General features: G+C 44.0%; 1 protein-coding gene across 33 annotated transcripts in view; it reads right to left on the bottom strand.

Moving 5' to 3' along the window:
* Positions 1-25,727, bottom strand: part of Dst (dystonin) — a 434,856-nt gene that overhangs the window by 297,549 nt on the left and 111,580 nt on the right. For 6 of the 33 annotated variants that reach the window (XM_076558440.1, XM_076558442.1, XM_076558443.1 and 3 more), the window contains exon 1: positions 24,106-24,444. The exons of 26 other annotated variants lie outside the window; for them this stretch is intronic. In XM_076558440.1, the coding sequence (XP_076414555.1) occupies positions 24,106-24,196 (91 nt within the window). In that variant the 5' untranslated portion in view covers positions 24,197-24,444. Of the gene's footprint in view, positions 1-24,105; positions 24,445-25,727 lie in introns of those variants that run through there. One more of the 33 variants, XM_076558439.1, reaches the window with a different exon arrangement.

The raw sequence follows: 25,727 nt of genomic DNA, 5'->3' as shown, positions 1-25,727 counted from the left end.
ACAACATAAGTTAAAAAAAAAAAAGCAAAACTTTTTTTTATAAATCAATTCTTTAAAAGCTATATTAGCCTTTAATCCTAGCACTCAGGAAGCAGAAGCAGGAGGATCTCTGTGAGTTTGAGGCCAGCCTGGTCTACAGAGTGAGTTCCAAAATAGCCAAGGCTACACAGAGAAATCCTGACTCAAAAACGAAATGAATGAATGAATGAATGAATGTTCCATTACAAAATAGACTAAAAAAGAGGACAAGAACTCTTCACACAATTCTCACTAAGTGTAGACTAAGCTGTGGGCACTGAAGTCGTGTTGGGGACCTCTGCTTGCTGGGTGCCAGGCCTTCTGTGAGGGTTGGATCAATGTCTGAACGAACAAAATGAACACTGTCCTTGTCTTCGGTGCTCACAGGCCAGTTAGTTCTTCTCTATGAACTGCCTATTGAAGTCCGCGGTCTGTTGTTCACCAAAGACAGAATCACTATTCTTGCAGATGTATGTAAACACTTCCTATACTGAGGACACTAACAAACATTCTATTACGTTAAAACTGAAACAAGTCGCAAAATAATTCTAAAAAATGAGTAGTTTGCCTCAGTTTGTCATAGCTACTACTGTTTCATACTCCATACACTTGAAAAGCAGGGTGGCTAGGTGATTAAGAAGAGCACAGAGTCGCCAGGCAGTGGTGGCACACACCTTTAGTCCCAGCACTTGGGAGGCAGAGGCAGGTGGATCTCTATGAGTTCAAGGCCAGCCTAGTCTACAAAGTGAGTTCCAGGACAGGTAGAACTGTTACACAGAGAAACTCTGTCTTGGAAAAAAAAAAAAAAAAAAAAAAAAAAGCACAGGATCAAGCCAGGCATGACATTAGACACTAAAACCTTAGCGCCTAGGAGGCTGAAACAGGAGGATGGCATGTTTGGGACCAGACTAAGCTAAGAAGTGGGTTTCAGGAAGCCTAGGCTAAACAGTAAAACTATATATCAAACCCAAACATTTAAAGCTTACTGGCCCTAGAGAGCCTTGTTTTGGATCTCAGCTCTCAATTCTCAACTATGACCTTGGGCAAGTATTTAAATGCTGATGTAACTCAATTTATCAAGTGCAAAGTGGGAATAAGGATATTTTAAGGATGGAGGAAGACATAATCTATAAACAGCACTTAAACTATGTTTAGCAGGTAGTGTATGTCCAATAAGCATATGTATTTGCAGCGCAATGCTAGAGCCAGCTCCTAAAAACTCCAGAGGCTCGCCAAACTACCAGAACCATGTCAGCCCCTTGTTAAACACAGACATCATTCAAAACCAAACAACACAGACTTATACTTAATGAGCTACATTAGAACGATGATACAAGTGCAAACCCACCTACTAACTGTTTTACTGCCTGTCAGGTGGCATCTATCTGTCCTATCTGTATGCTACAACACTGCATGGCAGCACCCTACTCTTAGTTGGAGGTTAAACTGAGCTGTCTGAAATTGGCCACAGTAAGAGTATTTACACAATAAAAATGAGCAAATGCCATACATCGAGATGACTTTCCATGAAGAGGTGGCTATCAATATTCATCAGCACAACACTGCCTATCAAAGTGAACTTTATAATAAATACTCTATTGTTTTTTTTTTATTTCTCTCTTTTTCACAAAGGGAAAGTTGGTAGAGGTGAGGGCAAACCCAGATGTTATATTGACTGACAACTAGAAGTTTCATTTTTTCCTGTGTTAGTTTTGTCTTGTTTTAAGACAGTTGGCATAGTCCAGCCAGACTCTGGCTCCTTCTTTCTGCCTTGGACTTCCGAGTACTAGGATTACAGGCCTACACCCCCATGCCCAGCTAATCTCAGATTTTATTTCAAAGCCATGTCCCTAAAGGACCACAGAACTTTGGCAATAGCTGCACCAGACAATGGCTTTGCCTATTTTGTAATCGCCAAGGTCTGAGACATTGGGTATTCCTTATAAACAAGGCCAATCAGCCAGGGATCAATATGAAGGCCACCTTAATAAATAAAATATCAGTGCTAAACTGTCATTAGATATAGTCCACATATCTCTCCAAATTGTTTGGACCTTCTGACATTTTTTTAAAAGTCCTGTTTTCTTTTTTTTTTCTTTTAAAAAATGTTTTTATTCATTTTACATACCAACTACAGATCCCCCTCTCATCCCTTCCTCCCGCTTCCTCCACCCCCACAATCCCCCCCAACCCATCCCTCATCCCCTCCTCCAAAAGGATAAGTTCTTCCATGGGGGGACAGCAAAGCCTGGTACATTCCATTGAGGCAGGATCAAGCCCCTCCCCGCTGCATCAAGGGTGAGCAAGGTGTCTGACCATAGGTAATGAAATCCAGAAAGCCAGCTGGTACACCACCTTCTGACCTTTCTTAACCCACATCAGTATCAAACAGGCCGTAGTTACTCCAGCTGAAACACAAGATTAACTTTCAATATTGGTCAAGCAGCCAGCTGCCTTCCATTGGCTTGCTGCAGTCCTGTCAGGACCTAATACAACGCATGAATGTGTTCAAAGTGACCAGCTAAATGAACACTTCAGTTCACAACACAAGTGTGGCACGACAGCATTTCTAGACTCAGAATGAAGCCTGAAAGGAATGAGCCGACTGGACCTTCCAGACTTACTGTATTTATTCAGAACCATGAAGATAAGGTAGTACAACCATGTGTCTGGGTGCTTCAGGGATGCAAGGACTGAGGGCCGCATAATTAAGTACAAAAGCATCACCCTAGAGATGAAAACATGTTGGCTACAGTTACAACTCTGGTGCCAACAAGTTCCATGAGCTTAACTTTCTGACCCAAGAATGCAGGCGCTAAAACACGTGACCCCAGCACTGGCTCTGCTGCGATCTGAACAAATGTACTACCACCACAGTCAGAACTACTGCTCTGCCTGCCCTACTGTGACGACAGAGCTTTATTAAACTGACCCAAGTTTAATGATCACACAAATAGAAATATTAAAATCAGTCACATTTCTTAACCTAATGCCAAGGTGAACGCACACACCCCTTACCACGTCTTTGCCAATATCAGTTCAGAGCATCCACTGAGATGAAAGAGCAGCTAGAGAAATTATATATTGAGGGTTTTAAGATCAAACCAACATTTCTATAGCCCACCTATTATAAAAGAATGTCTGGTAGGTGTGTGGTGGCGCACACCTTTAATCTCAGCACCAGGGAGTCAGAGGCAAGTGGATCTCTGAATTCAAGGCCAGCCTGGTCTATGTAGTGAGTTCCGAGACAGCCAGGGCTACACGCAGAGACTCTTTCTCAAATAACAAACAAACAACAACAACAACAAAGTAAAGAAAATCTACGATTTTATGTGTGTATGAGCCTGTTGACTTTTTAAGAGCCTTTTTTAGAAAGAAAGAGCTTCTTCTATCATGGGTAAGACAGGGTAGCAGGTACTAGATTGACTGTTCTTTAAACAGCTATGAATGCAGGCAGTATACATGGAACCATAAACTTTGGACAGTGGACAACAGAAAGCACAGATGATCTCTTAGAAAAAGGAAACGGGCAAGCTTGCCCTGCTATTACCCCAGCTGACTCTCTGGGGAAACTGAAACTCTGGGGAGTTTCCAGACTCCAGTAGACAGGAAATAAGGGGTAAGGACACAGCGGGGGACGGCAGTCTCCCTCAGGTGAGCAAGACAGTTCATCTGAATGTGCCAGACAGAAAACCAAACCAACTGCACAAGAGCCAGCATCACAGACTTGGGAGGAGCTGTGTCTTCCACACGGGAAGATGTGCACAAACCTGCAGGCAGTGAGAGAACCACCTCGCCGCCACAGGCAAGGGCCCTACAGGGAAAGGGGAAAGCTCAGAGCAGCAGCAATTTCCCACACCCTCTTATCCTTAACATGGAAGAAAGAGAGTATGAAACTTGAGCTTCTAGGCTGCTGTGTCTGGGCTGCCCCAAGCACCACAACTCCAGACCTCCCCATGTTTAAAGGAGCCCAAGTATCTGGCAACTGCTTGACAATGCTAAAGGACCTCCACACAACACTGCTGGATATCAGGATTCTCTGCATTACCAACAAATGCGTAAAATGTGTGAGCCAGCTTGTCTGTGACCTTGGCTGCTGTCTAAGGGTACACGCCCACTCAGAGCCAATACTCAGAAAGTTTTCTGTGGTTCTGGCATTCTGTTATTTCTATTTAAATCAAATCTGTCTTTTGCTGATTTCACTTCTCATCCACTGTGGCAGTGGTTCATTTTGCTTATCTTCCTATATGATAAAATTATGTAAAACAAAGTGGCAAAAAAAAAACTTATATGCAAAATGTATGCACCAAGGGAAGTAATCTGTAGACTTCTTACAAGTTCAAGAAGCTGCTGCGTATCTGAACTTGGCAGCTTTACAGCTGACAGTTGAGTTACTGCACTTAAAGGCAGCTATGACTTAAAGCAAACTGCGTTAAGAAACCTTCATTAGAAGAGATTCACTCACTCGGCTTTTTAAAAATATATATTGGACATTTATAACAGACCAAGGACTAAGGTAGTAGTGGACACATTTAAGTGATTTACATATTTCACATGGTTTCTCCAACTTCAAAAGTATCCCATCCTCTACTTCATAACACAACTTTTAAGTGGAGAAGGAGCTTTCCCCTCTCCCTTCTGTATTTCTACATCATCTCTTAAATCAGGTACCTTCCCTACAACTCTGGGGTTCATCTCTATTCCAGAGGAACACAGATCTTCTAAAATTCTTTCATTCCTTCTCGTGAGAGCAAAGCTTTAGTAAGTTAGATATGGGTACAGACACACTGGCCTCACAAAGGGTCACAAAGTTACTCCTGGAGTTTTATTTTCGTTTTTTTTCCACTCTGCATGTTCAGCCCAGTTACTGTCCCACTATTTAATGTGCAGCAAACCTCATGAGATCTAAGGAAAAACAGCATCAACTCTGTCCATCTCTGTGGCTTTTGTGGTGCTCCAAAAACGACTTAGATAATTTTTAAATATATAAATGAAAAATAAAGTTAAATAAGCAAAATAACCAAGCGTTTTAAGGATGGAGTATCTTAGAAACGACATGACATGGGTCTGCTTCACTCACGTCAGCCTCATCTCAGCATCCTAGGTGACCTCAAAAAGAGCCAGGGAGCGAGTCACCAAATCAGACCCTGACCATAACAGTCGAGGCCACTGACGACCCCCTCAGCTGCAAACAAGCACACAAGCCAGAGGGTGGCAAATTGTTATGAAGGTGCCAGGTGGTCTCTTAAGTCAATGTCACTTAGCACCATACCCTGCTTACAAACTGTACCTCTCAGAGTCGCACGAAAGAGGGTGGGAGATGCCTCAGTGGCTCAAGGGCTTGCTTTGCAAGCACGAGAACCTGGGTTCGGGACCACCACCCACCACCCCCACCCCCCTCCCCCACCACCACCCCCACACCACACACACACACCCCGCACCCAACTATTAACAGTGCTTAGCTCGGGGATGAGAGTACTTTTTAATCTCTGTATTTGACATTTTAAAAAACATATCTATTACTTATGGAATAAATATAAATACCACTGCAAATCAAGTAGGAAGTTTAAAAGAATTATTATTTATGTACACATGGCTAGCCATCAGCAGATTCCTTCGTGTGATTCTTGTGTGTACAATTAATGTGTGTGTATGGAGGCTGGTGTTGGGTGTCTTCCTCGGCCTCTTATTTTTTTGAGGCAGGGCCTCTCACTGAACCCAGAGCTCATAGGCAAGGAGTTCTAGAGTCTGCCTCTTTTCACTCCCTCAGGCCTGGAGTGACAGACATGTGCTGCTGTACCTAGCTATAAGAGCTTAGTAACACTTAAAAAAATACTGTTTCCATTTTCCCCTCAAATTCTGTGAAGTTTTCCCCTAAAACTTCCCACTGTCAAAAACTTGCCTCTAACCCACCAACAGACTCTGCTGTGGAAATTCACTAGAAGCTGCAAATAACCTTTAGAAGTTCACTTTTAGGGGCTGGAGAGATGGTCAGTGGTCACGAGCACTTCCTGCTTTTTCTGAGGACCCAAGTTCAGTTCCCAGCACCCACCGGGGCAGCTCCCAACTGCCTGGAACTCCAGATTTCCACCTCATTTTTCGAGATGGGGTTTCTCACTGAACCCAGAGCTCATGGGGATCCCATTCCTCTGGACACTGTGGGTACTGCATGCATGTGCACAAACCCAAACACAGACATACATATGTACGTAATTAAAAATAAAATGGAGCCATCATGAACCTTTGAAGGTCTTTCTCCCAACTACCGCCCCGGAAACAGCAGGAGATGAGCTCCACACCCCTTCTGCACTTGCTTTTCCTCTTCGTGCTCCACCCTACCTGCACACACACACACACACACACACACACACACACACACACACACAGCACAGGCACGTCTGAAGTGAGCACCAATCCAAACCATCACACCCTTCCCTGCTCTCCGCAGTGTTAGAGTTCAGGGGAGGGATTATCATATTCCTCTCCACCATCCTCCTCGGTCCAGTCCTGAGCCAGAAGGGAGGCATTCAGGTTACAGCAGGTTCTCTGAAGGCAAGCTATGGGGAGGAATGACATAATGGGAGTGGTCAGTGCCCTGGACACGCCTCCTGAAGCCTGGCTCTCAGTTGGAATGGGAACAGCCACCCCCATCAGAGAACTACAGACAAACTGCCACTGGGTCATGCAAAGTGGGAGCATTTTTAATTGCATGTCGTAATTTCTATTTATATTGAAATACAATCTATGCTTAGGGCTCCAAAACACTGATAAGCCTGCTGCTTGCAACTTGTCACCCATGGTGCCTTAACCACATCAGCATCACATGGACGCTGAGCCTCAGTGCTGCTCTCACGGAAAGGGAGGGGAGGGGAGGGTGGAAAGAAAGGATGGAGAGGGGAGAAGATGGGAGAGGGGAGAGGCTGGGAGAGAGGAAGGAACAGGAGGGAAGGGTGTGGTGGTATTGTGTTCCCCAAAATATTGTGCACCCTAATAAACTTATATGGGGTCAGAGACAGAACAGCCACTAGATGCAAAGGCTAGAAAATGGTGGCACTCACACCTTTAATCCTAGCATTCCAGAGGCAGAAATCAATGTGTTCAAGGATACAACCAAGCATGGTGATGCACGCCTTTAATCCCAGAAATCGAGCCTTTAATCCCAGGGAGTGATGGCAGATAACAGAAAGGTATATAAGGCGTGAAAACCAAGAACTAGAAGCATTTGGCTGGTTAAGCTTTTAGGTTTTAAGCAGCACAGTTCAGCTGGGAGCCATTTGGATATGAGGACTGAGAAGCTTCCAGTCTGAGGAAACAAGATCAGCTGAGAAGCTGGCCAGGTGAAATAGCTGTGGCTTGTTCTGTCTCTCTGATCTTCCAGTTCACCACAATACCTGGCTCAGGTTTGATTTTATTTTATTTTTTTTTTATTTTTTTTTTTTTTTGGTTTTTCGAGACAGGGTTTCTCTGTGTAGCTTTGCCCCTTTCCTGGAACTCGCTTTGGAGACCAGGCTGGCCTCGAACTCACAGAGATCCGCCTGGCTCTGCCTCCCGAGTGCTGGGATTAAAGGCGTGCGCCACCACCGCCCTAGGTTTGATTTTATTAATAAGAACTTTTAAGATTCCTGCTACAGAAGGGGAAGGGAGAGAGGATATGAAACGAAGTAGATTCTATAAGAGAAAAGGCTGAGTTGAAGATCTGGAAACAAGGAGACCTCAGCTTAGACTTTGTTTTTTCCTTTAGTAAAATTTCCAGGTCTTACCGTGTTCTCAAATGTAAAATAGTAGGACTAAATATCACCCACACAAAACACCACATTTAGATAACATTAATGCATATCATGAGAGTTGGGCAAATTTTTAATGTGACTTTTCTCCCAAAGTTCTACTTCAGTGTTCTAGATAAATCTAGTCCCCCAAAGTACTCCTTGATTCACTAATGTCCACTACCTTGAAGACTAAGGAAAATAATGAAAAAACTTTTTAACACCCCAGAAAACTTTTTTTTTTTTTTTTTTTTTTTTTTTTGGTTTTTCAAGACAGGGTTTCTCTGTGTAGTTTTGGAGCCTGTCCTGGATCTCGCTCTGTATACCAGGCTGGCCTTGAACTCACAGAGAACCTGTCTCTACCTCCTGAGTGCTGGGATTAAAGGCGTGTACCACAACCACCCAGCTCCAGAAAACATTTTAAAGGTCTCCTTCCTCCTCTCTGCACCCTCTGTTCTCTCTCTCCCTTCCTCCCCCAGTGTGTGTGTGTGTGTGTGTGTGTGTGTGTGTGTGTGTGTGTGTGTGCGCGCGCGCGCGCGCACCTGCGTGTGTGAATATGTACATTATGTGTGTGCCTGGTGCCTGCAGACCCCCAGGAACTGTAAATGGTGGTTCATCCTGGAATCCCAACATTGCTGGAGGCTGAGGCAAGAGGATCACTGAAATTTCAATGCCAGCCTGGGCTACATGAGAGCCTGTCTCAAAAACAAAACAAACAAGCTGGGTTTCAGAAGAAATCACTTATAATTTCTGATGGAATATTTAAAAACCAAGGCTGGAGACTTGGCTCAGCAGTTAGGAGCGCTGGCTGCTCTTTGCCTGAGAGCCAGGTTTGTTCAGCACACACGACGGCTTACACCATCTGTAACTCCAGTTCCAGGGGATCCAATGCCCTCTGCTGGCCACCACAGGCACAATGCACACACACGGTGCACATACATATGTACACGCAGACCAAACACACATATAAAATTAATCTAAAATATTTTTAAATATTAGAAATCATGAAGCTATATGGAAATCTATTACTTTATACATTTCATATATATGTATTTTTCATATAAAAACATTTAATTGACCGGGCGGTGGTGGCACATGCCTTTGATCCCAGCACTCGGGAGGCAGAGGCAGGCAGATCTTTGTGAGTTCAAGGCCAGCCTGGTCTACAGAGCGAGTTCCAGGAAAGGTGCAAAGCTACACAGAGAAACCCTGTCTTGGAAAAAACAAAAACAAAAACAAAAATTTAATTGGACACTCCCTACACAAAGCTTTGCTCCAAAGCTGTGAGCTGACAAATAAAATTCCCAATGCTGGCTGTGGGATATTTCTACTTGGTTGTTGGTCAGAGAGGTCCCAGAGACCACTCCCCACCTCTCAAAATATTACAAGCTATTGCCACTGCCCTTGGATGCCCACTGAAACTTGATAAGTAAGATCCTACTGTTGAACATAACACATAGATCACAGAACACAAATCAAGTTGATATTGTACAGGAAGCTTACACTGTGCTACCCGGCTCTCATGGTACCTATAATGCTAAGCAGATCATCCACACTCTTACACAGTGGTAAACCCTGCCAGCTACAATAACTGGCATGGCTCTATATGCCCATGGGTGCAATACTGGCAAAACTATTAGGGGGTAAGCAACAGCTTTCTGACCAGATTTAAGGCCCACTCCATGGGAGGAAGTGCACGTCTAGCATTGTAAAACTGGCCAAGACCATGGCTGGGGAGCTCACAGGCCCCAGGGGGTGGACTTGCTACTATTATTTTTCTAAATGGACATAGTATCAAACCGCCCTCTTAATTTATATCTCTATATTCACAGGGACTACAGCCTGTGGAGGGCTTCATCGAGAGGTGTCTTTGTACAGTGGACAATGGTTAAGAGAGAAACTCAAAAACTAGCCACCCCCCCAAAAAAAAAAAAACCTAGCCCAAGTGAAGAGAGTATTTGTGGAGTACTCAGTCATAAATTGGCAGAAGTGGGCAAAAAGACTCCAAGAAACAGGCTCTAGGAGAGCCAGAATGAAACAGTGACTTCTGGGTACGACAGGAACATTGCACTACGAAGTCACAGCAGCTGTGGTTGGCTGCACCAGTCACCATTCCGGCGAGGAGTGGGTAGTTTCCAGAGCTCCAATCCCTAGCAGAGTGGCTACTGACAGTTGGTGGCTGCTGGGGAAGCGAGTCACTTTTCTGGTAGATTGACCAAGCTCCAGTGCAGCACAAATGGGACACAGTGAATTACTTTTTTTAAAAAGGGATCAGGCCGGGCGGTGGTGGCGCACGCCTTTAACCCCAGCACTCGGGAGGCAGAGCCAGGTGGATCTCTGTGAGTTCGAGGCCAGCCTGGGCTACCAAGTGAGTTCCAGGAAAGGCACAAAGCTACACAGAGAAACCCTGTCTCAAAAAAAAAAAAAAAAAAAAAAAAAAAAGGAGCATGAAGTTAGGGCGAGTGGTAGGGGCCAGGGAAGAATCCAAAATACATTGTGTACAAGTATGAAATAAAAATATTACATTAAAAACAAGATAATATACATTTCCAAATGAAAAATGAGGAAGGCATCATAAATAACAAATGCAAAAGTTATCTCTAAAATTGATACCAAAAATCACTAAACAGGTCATACTGAAAGATCCAAGAAATGAGTAAATTCTAAAATAATTAAGGCATATATACATTAAGTATACATTAAGAGCCTTAACAATCTTTCATTGGAATTTGTAAGCCACCCAAGACTAATTAGTTTGTAGATAAGAAATAAAAAGTCAGATCTCCTCTTTATTAGCCACAACATTTTTTTTTTTAGAACTCAAAGGCGTCAGAATTTCTAAACTGAACATATAACTCAAAACTCCACTCAAGGGCTGGAGAGATGGCTCAATGGTTGAGAGAAGCCAAGTTCAGTTCTTGGTACCCACACCAGATGGTTCACAACTGTCTGTAACCCAGTTCCTGGGCTTCCACAGGCACCAGGCACACAAATGGCACACAGACACACATGTAGGTACACACACATACACATACAAAATAAAAACAGTCTATTCTGAAAAGACTCAATCACAGAAGCTGGAAAGATGGCTCAGTGGTTAAGAGCACTGACTGTTTTTCCAGAGGACCTGGGTTCAATTCCCAGCATCCACAAGGTGGCTCACCGTTGCCTATAACTCTAGTTCCAGAGGACATGACACCCTCTTTGGGCCTCTGAGAGGACCGGGTGCACACATGGTACACAGACATACACGAGACAAAACACCTATAAACTCTGAATCAATCAATAAATAATCTTTTTTTATTTAATCAATCCTGAACTAGGCAGTATTTTATTTAAAAAAAAAAATCAGTGGTTAAATGGCTTACATAATCCACATGACTACTTTCTCTCTTGACAAAGTTTTGTTTCTAAAGCATGTAATTAGATGAAAAGATGATAGACAATATCATAATATTAAGCAAAACCATCAGGACAGAAAACCATTTCTTAAACATTCATGGTACTGTTTATTAACACTACATAATGAAATGCATGTACCAGTTGTTAAACATGTTTTGCATTAATATCTTACAGCAGTATGTGAAGCTCCAAGATGCACTAAGGGGACAAACAGGTCAGAGAACTTCATAGACAGTGGCCCACGTTGTTAATGTTACATATAAAAGGCAGAAGTGTAAAAGGAACACTGTCAGAAAGTTAATTTGCATATTCACAACAGAACTTCAGAACGCCTGTTACTCCCCTTTGTGTGTACACCCTTGTTTTCTAAAATGTTACAAGTATGGGCTACAGGTTTCTCCCCACATTCCCCAAAGTCCTCAGATAGTTCCTCCTTTAGCTTCGAGGATGACAGAAATGACACCTTTCGTCAATGGGATCAGGTGCTGTCTAAATATGAAGGTCTACCACTTGAAGGGCTGCCTCAATGAACAATAGAAAGAGGGCATAATGAAGTCTTCCCTTGAGTAATTAGATCCTCAGCAGTCAGCAAAAATTTTCACTTAAGCATATAGATTACGGTAGCCAAAATCGCATTAAACAAAGAGTAAGCCATACTTCTTTCTTAAACATGGGCCCCTAGCAACAACTCCAGAACATTCAGATGCCATTTGTTTAAATGGAAGCTATCCACCCTACACATTATTTACAGTCTACACTGGTAACAGAATTAACAACTTTGAGTGTAGATAAGATGGGTCACGATTACTTACAGGAAGAAAATGACCGTGCAGCCAGAACCCTCCCTAGTCCCCAGCTAGGCACTCAGTCAGTACACATGACAGGAACCCGAGTCCCTTGGCTCTGAAACTTTGGCCCTTGCACCAAGGCGCTCCTGTCAGGGTTAGGAGGCACCGTATATACAGTGGCATAGCAGTAAGTACAGAATATGCTACTGTTACTGTGCCCACTAATGCAGACAGACAAGACCAAGTTAAAATGCCTCATGCCATCTCTACCATCTCTACCTGTTTGCTGCACCGCGACCAACAGCTACTTCTCATGACTAAAGCCTCAGATCTGGTCCCGGATCTGTGGCATAACAGCATCCTTTAAAATGGAGCGTATTCAGCTCAATACTGACTGACAAGCAAAATTTTCCTGCTTTCATAAAAATATTGACAAAAACACCAGGACGTTATTTCCCTACAATGGAGAAGTGAAGTGTAGCATCATTCTGTCCAAATTAAATGAGGAAAAACGTCTGTGCCTACAACAGCCCCGCACACAGGCAACACAAAGCCTCTCCTGCCCACTGAAATTCTGCCTTCCTTCAAAGGTCAGCTCCACTATGGAACCCCAAGATTCTCAGGTCCCACCCCATATGGACCCGGCCCCTTTCTCACCAAACTCAGCTCTAGTGAAGAGGCCCCTGACCTGTGATCCCCTTCTGTGGACTCCCCTTCCTTGGCACAGCCTTTAAGCTTAGGAACATAAGTATCAGAATTATTTGCGGGCTCCAGTTTGGTGAGCAGCTCTTGTCCCTGTTCCAAGTGTTTTGTTTCTTCCCAGGCTTTCTACGGAAATATCAAATATAAAATAAAATGCACTAGAGAAGGTGTTCTATTATATGCTCATTTGTTCACATGAAGCATATAATCAATTAACTCCTGACTAGAATTAGGAGAAAAGTTGGAAGCAATGTTCACTGGCTGTTTTCAGAGGAAGACTAATTATAAAAGTCACTACATTTATCACATCATTTTAATTCTGCTGAAGCACAGATTTAAATTTATATGCAGTTTTCTAAATTAAAAGAGATTGGTATTTAAGTATGCGTGTTTTTCTCCATGAAACAGTTACATTATTGTTGTATCTTGGTTCTTGTAACTTTGTTTCTTCTTTTGAGACAGGGTCTCATCACCATGTAGCCCAGGCTAGACTCAAACTCAGGATCCTTCTGCTTCAGCCTCTCTGGAATACTGGGATTATACAGGCATGGGAAGGGGGGATCACATCCCAGACAATTTAGATTCTTCCAATCCTGCTTTACACCCACCAAAAACATACAAAGGAGAAGTATAAAGGTCACAAATTATCAGAACAGCACCCAAATAACACTGTAAAATGCATTCATACCGGTAAACACTCAAAGATCAAACAGCACGCAAAATCAAACCCTGGGGCCAGCAGGACGGCTCAGCAGGGAAGGGTATCTGCTGCCAAGTCCGAGAACCTGAGTTCAATCCAGAGCCCACAGGACAGAAGGAGAGAACCAACTCCGACACGTTGTCCTTTGACCTTTAGAGTGCTCGTGCAGCGGCCCACACGCCCACACAAAGTAATATAAATAAGTAATGAACACACAAATGAGGGGGATAAAATCTAGCCTTCACTCCAGCTTCTCCTGCACGACTTTCAATATCCTCGCCTGTCATATGTCACCACAAAGATCACAGACGAACACCCAGCTACTGCTTTGATTGTTCATCCTTTTCCCAGCAGTCCCAACACTGATAAATACGTAAGGACCAAGGTTCTACTCAAACTGGAAAACTATGATAATTGTTCTCTATCTCAATTCAGATCTTTAAAAAAAAATCAAACATGATCCTTACTGAAAAGCATTATCAACTGTAAGGGGCAAGAGCATACAACTCTGGGTTCTTAGGACTCTTCCTACATTTGTGTATACATATGTACACACACATATTCAGGCTACTATCTAGTAACAACAATGAAAACATTCCCAAAAAATTAAAGCAAGCTCTCTTCTATACAACTCTACTTCTGATTACATCTTAAAAGCCGGAATTGGGCATCCCAAGAGGTGAACATTCGTGTTTCATAGGACATGGACGGCTAATTTCAGTCTGCCCTTAAAATAGAACAGTTCAACTAATATTAGACTCAAGTGGGACACGGCATCAGAGCTGCCAACTGACTGGATGTCTGAAGCGCTCGCTGCAGCCACACATGCAGACACCAGAGCAAACTGTCAGAGTGCCGAGCACTGAGCCCACACACGCTCTCGGAAGTAGGCACAATGCACACTGTCCTTAGCAGAAACATAAAACACAGTGCACAAAACACTGTGACCACACAGAAAAGAAACAGACGGCCCTTCACTCACTTTAAAAACACCTCCCATAAAACAGTCATTCCAAACCATCGGAGGGGGGCCGGGGAGACGGCTCTGCAGGCAGGAGTGTTTGATGTGCAAGTACGAGGACCTGAGTTCAAATCCAAGCACCCACACAAAAAGCCGTGTGTGGCTTGTAATCGCAGTGTTGTGGGCAGCAGAGACAGGGGACCACTGAAGTTCACTGGCTGCCAGTCTATTTCCAGATCAGCGAGACTCTGTCTCAAGGGAACAAGGAAGAAATGACACAGGAGAACACACAACACCCTCCTCCCCTGACCTTCACATGGAGGTGTGTCCACCTGCACACACACACACACACACACACACACACACACACACACACACATATACCACACACACACACCTCACATACACACAGAGAGGTGGGGTAAGTAAAAACACTTTTTTTAAAAAAAGACCTGGAAAAGAGATTAGGATGTAAGGGCCACTGATCACTGCAAAGCACTGGTTCCCAGAACAGATGGGAAGATCTCTTAAAACACAGTAAGAAAATAAAAACAACCTAAGAAGAACGTGAGATACTGCGGGTGGGGTCAAGGTGCAGGTAGGTGATACAGAGTTTACCAGGCACAGTAAGCCCCTGGGTCTGGTCTGATTGCCTGTACCAGAGTCCCACCCAAAGAAAAGAGGGGAAAGATGTAAACAGACACATCTTCAAAGGAGATGTAGAAGCAGCCAGGAGATACATGGGAAGATGTTCAAGGTCATCTGTTAATGGAATTGCAAATTAAAACCAACAATGAACAGAGCTCGAATAAGAAGGCGCAGTGGCACCATGGAGGTTTGACTATAATCCTGCTGAAGCTTCGTTCCCAGCGCAAAGGTGTGGTGCCGCAAAGGTGTGGTGCCGGGAGGTGCAGCCCTTGCAGGTGAGGAGGCCACGGGGCCACTGCCCTCACTGGTGGACGAAGTAGACGGGGCCACTGCCCTGACCTTCTTGAACAGTTCCTCCCTTCCTACTGCTCTGCCATGATCTGAGAGAGCATGGAGCCCTCCCCACAGACAGATCAGATGCGGCTGCCTGAACTTGGGCTAGAACAGTGAACCCAAACAGACCTCTCTTTCTAATAACTTATCCAGCCTTTTGCTACGGCAACACAGAATCGACTAAGACAAACATCGAACACGGAGGTGGGCCTGCAATGGCAGGTCCATTCACGGCTGGTGGAAACAGAAAAAGGCACAGCCATTTTAGAAGAAAGCTTAGCTGTTTCTTACAAACCTCAACTGGTACCTTAAGATCCACCAAGATCCATCATTCCTCTACCTAAGTGACTGAACATTTAAGCCATCCATACAGATGTTTATAGAAGCTTTTGTATGTTTTGTTTTGCTTTGTTTTGTTTCCGAGACAGGGTTCCTGGAACTCACTCTGTAGACCAGGCTGTCCTCAAACTCAGAGATTCACCTGACTCTGCCTCCCTAGTGCTGGAATTAAGAGTGCGGCCCCACCATCAGGCTGCAGAAGCTGTTTTTCAAAGTTCAGAAAAACAAAAATGGAAAGCAAGCAAGATGCCCTCCATTGGGTGAATAGATTTAAATGATGGGGCATTAAACAAGGGGCTATCACTCAGCAATAAAAAGAGATGATACATTAGACCATGAAAAGGCATGTGCCAGGTCTAGTAACCCACACCTGTAGTCTCAGTGCTTGAAAGAAGAGTGAATCTGAGGGCCAACCTGGGCTACATGCTGGGCTCTTTTATCTGAAAACAAAACCAATCAACCAACCAAATAAACAGACAGAAGATATGGGGACATCACACAGTGAAAGGTGCTCGTACGAACAGGATGTACACCATATGATTCTAGCTATATCAAATTCTTAAAAAGGCAAAAATAAAGAAAGCAGCAAGATCAGTGTTGTCAGGGCCTCGCAAGACTTTTTTTTTTAAAAGCAGTAAACCTAGTCTGCATTGTTCTGTAATGGCAGACACATCACATATTTGTCAAAACCTGCAGAACAAAAACTACAACTATGGATCACAGTTATAACACATGTAATCATACATGTCAACCAAGCAAACTCTGGAGGAGAGGGCAGCATGTGCAAAGGTGTATTTTCCACTCAACTTTTCCTTAAACCAAAATCTGCTCTAAAACCTAGTCTAGTGATTTTTTTTTAAGTCACCTGCCCAGGACTAGCCAAAGACTTGAGCTCTTGGTTACATGCCACCCACCACTCTGCGGCCAGAATAGTTCACTCTTTTATCTTCCCTGCTGGGTTAATAAGGTGGGATAAGTAAACTACAAAGGACTATTTAGGCCCCAAACCAAGAACACATATAGTCACCCTGGCCTGAACAGCACAGAAAACCGGAACACTGAATACATAAGAATGTGTTTTTAATTCTCTGACACAATAGGAGCTTTGTACAGGATATTTAATACTGGGATCTACTGGGAATATTTTCTCCCACTAGGAAAAAGAAAATCGAGACTTTGTCAACTCTCTTGGACAATTCTATCCAGGAAACATTTCAGGCATGTATCAAAGCAGCCACATGTAGCGTTGGCATTTACCAAAACTTAGTATTTCCCAGTGTTGCTTCAATCTGAGCATACACCAGACACACATTAAAGGTTGTATTAAAATTTTCTCATTTTCATAGATAACTAATTAGAGTTTAATAAGCTGAAATAAAACAGCTCAAGTTCTAAAATCTATCTAGCATTTTAATTGAAGTAACTTCTACATATTTTAAACTACTGTCATTTCATGCCATGTAACAACACCTCAGAAGTTCTAGCTTCACTCAAAATCAGGTCCTCAATAAAATATTTCCATAAAAACAATCTTGTAACACTTCTTGTCAAGGTAATGACACTCAAAATGCAGAGGTCACGTCAAATGTACTCTTGATAATCAAGTGCCAACGCTCTCACGGTAATGCCCTCTGGGGGAACTCACTGCACTGAGCCTCTGGTTTTTCTGTCTATGAAATGGCAATGGCTGTAAAGTGAGCTGTGGGAATCAGAAACCCAGAGACTCCGAGTTTAGAAATCATCATTTTACAGCGCCCTCTCAACCTTTCTCCCCTCCCTCTTTGTCATCCAACCCTCCACCTTGCTGTCACTCACCTGGTATGTGGCTGCTGAGGATCATTAGGGTCCTACTCTCTATCTACAAAACTAAAGGAAATACATGGTCCTTGGTCCAGCATCCAAACCCCTCTTCAATCTGATCCACACAAGCCTCCCGTCAATCAAAATTCCCTTCTCGGTGGACTCCAGAGTCATGTCCATGGCTACCCCTCCTTCCTCCCTGCTGATGGTACCTTGCCCAAGAGGAGCATCTCATCCGACCTTAAATATAAAGCTTTCCCTGAAACACGCTCTTCTGGGTTGAGGTGATGGATGGCTCTATGAGATAAAGTACGTGCCTTGTATCCTCGTTAGCTTCTCTGTGGCTGTGATAAAACACCAACCAAAACCAACTTGGGGAGGGAAGGCTTTGTCTGGCTTAAGGGTTTCAGTCCATCATTGGGGAAAACCAGGGCAGGAAATCAAGCAGGAACTGGGAGACAGGAATTGAAGCAGGGACCACAGAGGAAAACTGCTTCCTGGCACATGTTCAGCTACCTTTCTTATACAACCTGGGACCACCTCCCAGAGTGGGCTGGGCCCTCCTCCATCAATCAATAAAATACCCCACAGACATGTCTACAGGCCCATCTAACAGAGGCAATTCCTCAAGTGAGGTTCCCTCTTCTCAGGTGTATTGATGACTTTGTGTCAAGTTGACCAAAACTAACCAGCATGTCACTCAAGCATGAGGACCCAGCACCACATGAAAAGCCAGGTCCAAGAGCATGCCTCCTAATCCCTGTGCTGGGGAGGGCAGACACAGGTAGATTCCTTGAGCTTACTAGCCAGCCAGTAGCCTAGCTGAGTACAAGAGACTACAAGGTGGATAGCACCATAGGACGACCCCGCCCACAACAAGCACGCACAGAAACACAGATGCTACACACCAAAATAACAACAACAACAACACTCAGGAGAGTAGGGGGAAGAGGGCCATTTGTTCAGTCACCTGAAGCAATGCTGGACCTCAACAAAAGTCTGAACCTCATCTTTGGAAGCCGGGAAAACATAATCACGGGATCACTAAGAGCTAAGAAGTGGACACAGAAGTCTGTCCTGTGTTTGTCCTCCCAGTCCTTACAGGGAGAAGCGTCCATGTGTGTCACGGAGGTGCCTGGGTTCTTTCTAGTTTGTAAGAAATCATAAGCACTCTAAGAGACAAACTGTGTCTTTTGCAGGGCTTTCACGGGGTAGAAAGCTAGGGACTGTGCTGCACGCTCTCCCTTTTCAGACTCAGCTTTGGAACTAAAGCAAGTGAACAGACAGCCGAGATACTCCATCTGCGTGCGGCCTCCATGACTTCAGATGTTTTCATAATCTCCAATTTCATGAAGAGGCTTTGGTCCAACACTGGAGCTCCTCAAACAGCCCAGCTCCTGGGACCCGTCAGACCCAAAGGCAGAAATACAAAGGCTTCATTGCCTCACTGTAAAACAATGAGGCAATAAACTGTCCTCATCACTTCTCCTCATTGTCACTGCCCAAATAAAACTGGTGGGCCAGAAATTAAGCATGGCCAAACTGCCCAAACGTAAACAAAGAACCTAAAAGGTCTTAAAAGCATGAAGCTTTCTTTTTACAGTACCTGGCTATAAATGTTGAGATGACCGTTAAGTCGGAACAAAAGAAACAAAACCAGCCAGTGTGATGGTAGAAGTTCAACGTTCAATTTATTAATAATATCTAATAGGTCCTTACATTCCTGAGCTGATCCACACTTCTCATGTCGTAAAGCAATAGACAAGTTCTCTGACCAATTCAAATACGCTTTCATCCATGTGATAACATTTTCATTTCATCTTAAAAATCCTCAGAGTTCCACGATGCTTTCATATATTCCCACCAATGTTGCTGACGTCTGATGTACTGTGTCACGGTTGTTAACACGCAGCCAAACAGAGTGTCCAATAGCACAGACATTTTACCCTGTGTACTAGACACAGCTGGGTGTAAAAGCCAGTTGCCAACTGTACAACTATAACTTCGCTTTTGTTCATGGCACTAGAGGAATTCGGCCAAAATAACAATAAAAAACACCTACGCTTCCTTACTTGCAGATAGGGGTGGCTGGAAGATGAAACTGAGACAAGAGGGCTGGAAGAGGAGTGACCATATTGTAACTATTAAAGGAACACATAATAGACTCTAAGTGGCCAAGCAGCAAGAGACAAGTCTGTATCCCTTCAGGCAAATGGAGAGACTCTAGCCCTGACCAGCCTGCCTTGAAACTCTTGGTACCTAAAGAGGGAACACTCAACAAATTAAACCCTTTTTTTTTTTGGTTTTTCCAGACAGGGTTTTTCAAGACTCTGTGTAGCTTTGTGCCTTTCCTGGAACTCACTTGGTAGCCCAGGCTGGCCTCAAACTCACAGAGATCCGCCTGCCTCTGCCTCCCGAGTGCTGGGATTAAAGGCGTGCGCCACCACCGCCAGGCCTAAACCCATTTTTTTTTAGCAAAACACAGACTAACACCAACTAACTCAATGTTACAGTGTCAAGGTGTAGCATAAAATTCACTTATTACATAACTGTATGCCACAAACTCAGCATGAACACAGGAAATCTGAAATCAAGGTTTGCAGAATCCTGAAGCCATTTGAAATCTACTACGCAAGATCATCACAGAATGTGCTGTACACAGCGGAGAACTTCCCAGTGCATTCGCCCTAACATCCCACTTTACTGGAGTACCAGAACTGGTCTCCAGAAAAGAGAGCAGATATCTACCAATCACGTGTCTCTGTATGATGTCAAACTAAACTGAAATCAACAACTACTGTACTCTCGCTTCCTTCTGTCAGGATGAAAACAGTAATTGTACAAATACCTATGGAAGACAGAAAACTTCACCTGTGGTCCAAATTAGAAAAGGTTTTCTTAGCAACACTGTAGGTAAGAACCAAACTGTTCACCAGTTCTCACTGAGAATGGTGTTCCTGCTGCAGTTGTGTGGGGACAACAAATAAGTTCCAGATCACTGGAAGAATCAGCGTCATGTTAGACCAAGAAACCTGAACAGTTTCAAATTAACTCTCAACTAGACTGGCAAGATGTCTCAGCTGACGCAGACAACACAAGCCTGGAAACCTGAGTTTGATCTCCAGAACCCTCACAAAAAGCCAGCTCTGAGGGGAGGTGGAGGATGGGAAAGAGAATGAAAAAAATAAACTGTATGAGCTGGGCAGTGGTGGCAAATGCCTTTAATCCCAGCACTCAGGAGGCAGAGGCAGGAGGATCTCTGAATTCAAGGCGAGCCTGGTCTACAGAGGTAGTTCCAGGTCAGTGAGGGATACAGAGAGAAATCCTGTGTCAAAAGAAATAAATAAATAAAATAAAAAATTACATTGTAATGAAAGTCTTTAAGAATAAGTAAAAATATAAATAAGTAAAAAACTAGATGCCATACCACAGATCTGTGATCCAGTGCTCCTTTTGGGAGATGGTAGGCAGAGACAAAGAATGCCCAGAAACTCAGCTGACCAGCTAACCTGGAGCAGGCTGCACAGCACACTGCCTGCCTTTGCCTCAACAGGGTGGAAGAAAGAACTGACTCCTCCCCAAAGTTGTCTTCTGACCCTCACACATCCAGACATGACAGACACAAACACACATCACATGCATACTTACATACATACACACATCACACACATAATTAAGTAAAAAATACATGGAATAAAGTATAATGATTCACATTAACATTTTTACACTTACCATCATATAAAAGTATCTGTGTTGGGAAAACACGATCAACGACAACTGAACAGCAAGCAGCACTTCACAGATTAGTGTGACAGCTAGCTAAGTATTTATTTATAACATTAATTTCTCTATACTTGAGAAGATGAGATCACTCATCTACCTTTTATACTAAGCTACTAAAAATCGTTCGTATCATACAGGGAATATACTAGATAATTTACTATAGACAGAAAGGTGCTGACAATGGGCAATTTCAAATAAATTTAATATATTTGAATATTAAATATTAAAGAATTACGCTTTTTTTTTTTTTTTTTTAAAATGGTTTTATTCACTCTGATTTGTTACCAGATGAAATAACCCAATTTTAAATTCAGGAATATTTTAACCCGGAATGTTTTGGGCACGAATCTATTTCACAAATAACCAGATGAGAATACGATCCAGAGAACACGGCACCCTTCTTTGCAGCAAATAAATCCTGGTGTTATTCTAGTTCAGTAAACAGTTGCCTATTTTTACTCTGGCTTCAAGGACCAAGGCCATCCACAAGAATAGAGCACACCCCGAGAACGAGGAGCTTGCTCACCACCACCCCTGTCTCGGGTGGGCCGGTGCGAAGTCCTTCCAAGGCTGCAGGAGGACTACAGCAAACAAAGCTCTCGACCTCCAAACCCTTCTGATTCCTAACGTTAGAGACGACTGCAACTCTATACTCTGACACCAGGCTCGTTCTGAATTTGCTCCAGTTGACGCCACCACTTACACCACTCAACAGCTGGGCATACGCTTGGCAGCCCCGTCACTCTGCGGAGGAGAGCAAACGCACTCTGGAACCCGGGGCTTCGACAGAAATAAAAGTCAAAACAACCTCCCTTCAAACTGGAACATAAAGTGTGTTGAACAATGCATTATTTCAGAAAACTGAACTTGGAAAGTTTTGCAAACTGGCACTCCCTATTCAAAGCAGACAATTCTTTTCTGATTAGGTCAGCCCCTATAGCCAGCCATTGGGATAAGTGTTGTAGTGAAGTCATCGTATTGGTCACTGATGGGAAATCAGAACTGGCTTCCAAACACATCAGGAAACAATGGGTTTTCCAGGTCTCCAGCTTTTCATAGAATACACGGGCCCACAAGCTTCTTTTCCTCTCCAGGACTAAGTGAAATTCAGAACATCTGTACAGCCAAATGCAATCTGATGACCTAAGCATTTCAAAACCACAAAGAATGAGGGAAATACCCCCCCCCTGTGATTTTTGTCTGTGAAATCTTGGGCAAAATGTCTTAAATTTATGTTTGAGTGCATTACTGGCAGTACGATTAATATCAAAATGAAGTAATGAGTGATGTACAGTGGTTACATATATTCAATTTTCTGTTATTTACTAGGACAAATAAGACAAGCTTTTAAACAGGTCTGCTTCCTCAGGACTGGCCAAAATCAGCATCCAGTTATTTCTTTTCAGTCACTTGAAATTACCCACTAATCACTGATGTTGAACTTGATTGGACAAAATATATATATATATATATATATATATATATATATATATATATATATATATATATTAAAAGCTATATTTTCTTTCCTAAGTATAAGACATATACATTGTAGCCCTTCTTGATTTTTTTTCTGAAATTATACAGCTTACAAGTCTATACTGCAGTATTTCTCATTTTTAACTTTCTAAAAACAATTGATCAAGAACATCATTTTAAATGGGAACACAGAAGCAAACTTCAGCACATTACATACACAAGCAAATAAATGCCCACCCAGATAGAAATTAGCTTAAAATATCAGTACACTTGCTCAGAGTGGTATTATTCACAATAGAGCTTTGGCACAAAGGAATTCCAGTTGTGTTTACAAAATGATATTCAGAATCTAAGAATCCCAGTTACAGAACACATTCTAGAAAGGGATAAAACATAATTGCAGGAAGACTCTGGGCTACAGGGAGCTTGAAAATTCTGTTAGTTTTAGATTATATTAGTAACAGAAAACTATACGCATTTTACTTAATTTGCAGAAACTGAGTTACTAACCCCAAGGCAAATATTCAAGACTTGGGTCCATCATATGAAACACCACTATTCACTATTACTATTTACACACATCTGTGAGCCATCACCACACATATATGAATGTGAAGCGTCTGTGAAGTCACAATAACATCGGTCTAAGCACACTTAAAAATGTATTTCTGGAGACATAAAGACTTAACATGGGAAAGTATAATTCGCATTTTAGCTTTCATGTTTAACTTTAAAATCAAAGTAATCGTAACACTTAGATATCCACGATAATCAAGTTAGCACAAAATTTCCCGGACTTAAACGATCAGTAGAAAAGCATCTCAAAATAGACTTCTTTATATTTAAATATACAGTCAACTCTCTGATTAAAGTCTTCCTTTTATCATAATATGAAATAATTTTGGACTGAATCAGTTAGAATATAATGACAAGTGATAACTTCTTCAAATAACTACAATTTTTCGAGAAAAAAAAAATGATGTGGTGGTGGTGTGTTCAATACAAGAACCTTTATAGGTTGGCCAAGCCTATCTATGCCAGGCTTGGAAACCTCACAGAGAAGTAATGGTATCCACCCTCCCAGGAAGAATTATGGCTATGCTTGGCGCTTAAGAGCTTCTACAAAGGGAAAGAAAACGCAAAGTGCTTCTTGGAAACAGACCTCCCCCGCCCTCCATTCCACCGCCTACCCTTAGGGCGTCTCCGAACCCTCTCCCACCCAGCTCTGCTCTGGGGTAAAGGATTTCATCCAGAGCACCCGGCGGTCCCCAGAGCTGGCTACGGCTGCTGTTTACCTGTACCCACGCGGGAGTGGCTCTGATTTGGGAAAGGTAAAACGGTTCCCATGGGCCCTGCCCCGCCACGCAGCCCATCACAGGGACCTCGTACCTTTGTACCTCTCCAGGACGTCCTCGTAGGCCTGGAGGTACTCTTGCTCCTCCACGTACAGGTAGGCGGCGGGGGACAGGTACCCGGCCATGCCGGGGTCTGGGGGACTGGCCGCGCCCGTGGGCCCGCGACCCGGGAGGAGGCGTCAGCAAACCCAGGCTGGAGGGACAGCGCGGCGGCAGGCCCGGGGCAGCGTCCCCAGGGAAGGCTTCGAGTGGCCGCGGGCGGCGGCGCGGGGCAGGCAGCCTCCTGACCCTGCGCCCCGGGCCGCGGCGCTGCGGAGGACGGCGCTGCCCCGCCGGGATGCGCCGCGCTTCTGCGGCATCTCCGGGCTGCGCCGCAGACGCCCGCCCGGGAGGAGGAGGAGGAGCAGCCGCGCCGGGCTCCGGCACCGCCCTCCGGCCCGCCCACCGCCCGCCGCCGCCGCCGGTCCCAGCGCGGTTTCTATTTGGGACCCACAACAGGTGCGGGGGAAACAAAGCCCCAGGTCCCGGCCCTACTGAAGGGGCTAGAGACTCTCCCCGAGGAAGGGGCATCGTCGACCATGTTGGAAGTACTTTCCCCAGACCATCTTAGGGCAGCAGAGGACCAGCTCACTGTAACGGGGCACGGAGGGAAAGACCCGCGTGCCATGAGGACGCAGGGACCTGGCAGCCTCCCGAGGTGGCAGGGTGCATCAGGGCCTGAGAGAGCCGCCAGGGTCAGAGCTGCTGTAGAGCAGCCGGCGGCCCCTCCCTTCTGCCCCCCAGAGCCTGCTGGTGCATCTGCCGCTGCTCTAGGAGGGACTGTCCATTCACCACAGCCCAGATGACGGTCACCTCCTCCGTCCTCCTATTATTCATTGCACATAGTACCCATATCCATTGAGTAAAATGGATATGGTTCTCTTAAATTTTGTTCGTCACATGCTAAAATAAGTAACTTTCAAGGACCCCGAGATGAACCAACTGGTACTCCGGCTTGTAAATGGATGTTTTTCAAAACACTGACTGGAGTCCAGCGGCTGTGGATGGAATCTTGGATCCTCGCTGTGAGTCACCAGCAAGTAACTGATTCTCTTCATGGGCAAAAAGGGGAGATGGTAACTAAATGAAGTTCTGAGTATAAATGGGTTTTTTAGTGTTAGCTACCACTATTTCCACGCCTAGAAATCCCACTCATTAACAACCATCTGGATAGATGACATTTGCCTCTAAATCTTCCATCCCCTATTTCCTCCTTCTGTGTCTACTGGCCTCTCCCCGCTTGACTCTTCCTTTCTTTGTTGATGTTTAATGTTGTGGAATTGGAACCATTTTCTGTCAACTCTGTATGAGGAAGAAATATGCTTGAAACGTGATCTCTGTTAGAATCAGGGCAGGTAACTCCTCCTCGGCAATTGACCTGCTTTTATTTCTCCAAAATAAAGCAAGACTTCATCTCTCTTCTCTAGCGTGATCACTGGTCTACGGTCTGAGTTTGATCCCTGCATATAAATAAAACTCAATGTGCCATTCATGTGGACGTTAGTTTACGTAGCAACCTTGGGACAACTTCTTGAAATGAAGAGTTAGCAACGAGTTCCCATTTACACACCTCATTCATACAGACTGGGCCTCTCTGAATACACAGAAAGGCCACTG

This window comes from Peromyscus maniculatus, chromosome 21 (assembly GCF_049852395.1).
Source record: "Peromyscus maniculatus bairdii isolate BWxNUB_F1_BW_parent chromosome 21, HU_Pman_BW_mat_3.1, whole genome shotgun sequence".
Classification (NCBI taxonomy): domain Eukaryota; kingdom Metazoa; phylum Chordata; class Mammalia; order Rodentia; family Cricetidae; genus Peromyscus; species Peromyscus maniculatus.
Note: the sequence above shows the minus strand (reverse complement) of the source record. Positions and strands in the feature narration are given on the sequence as shown.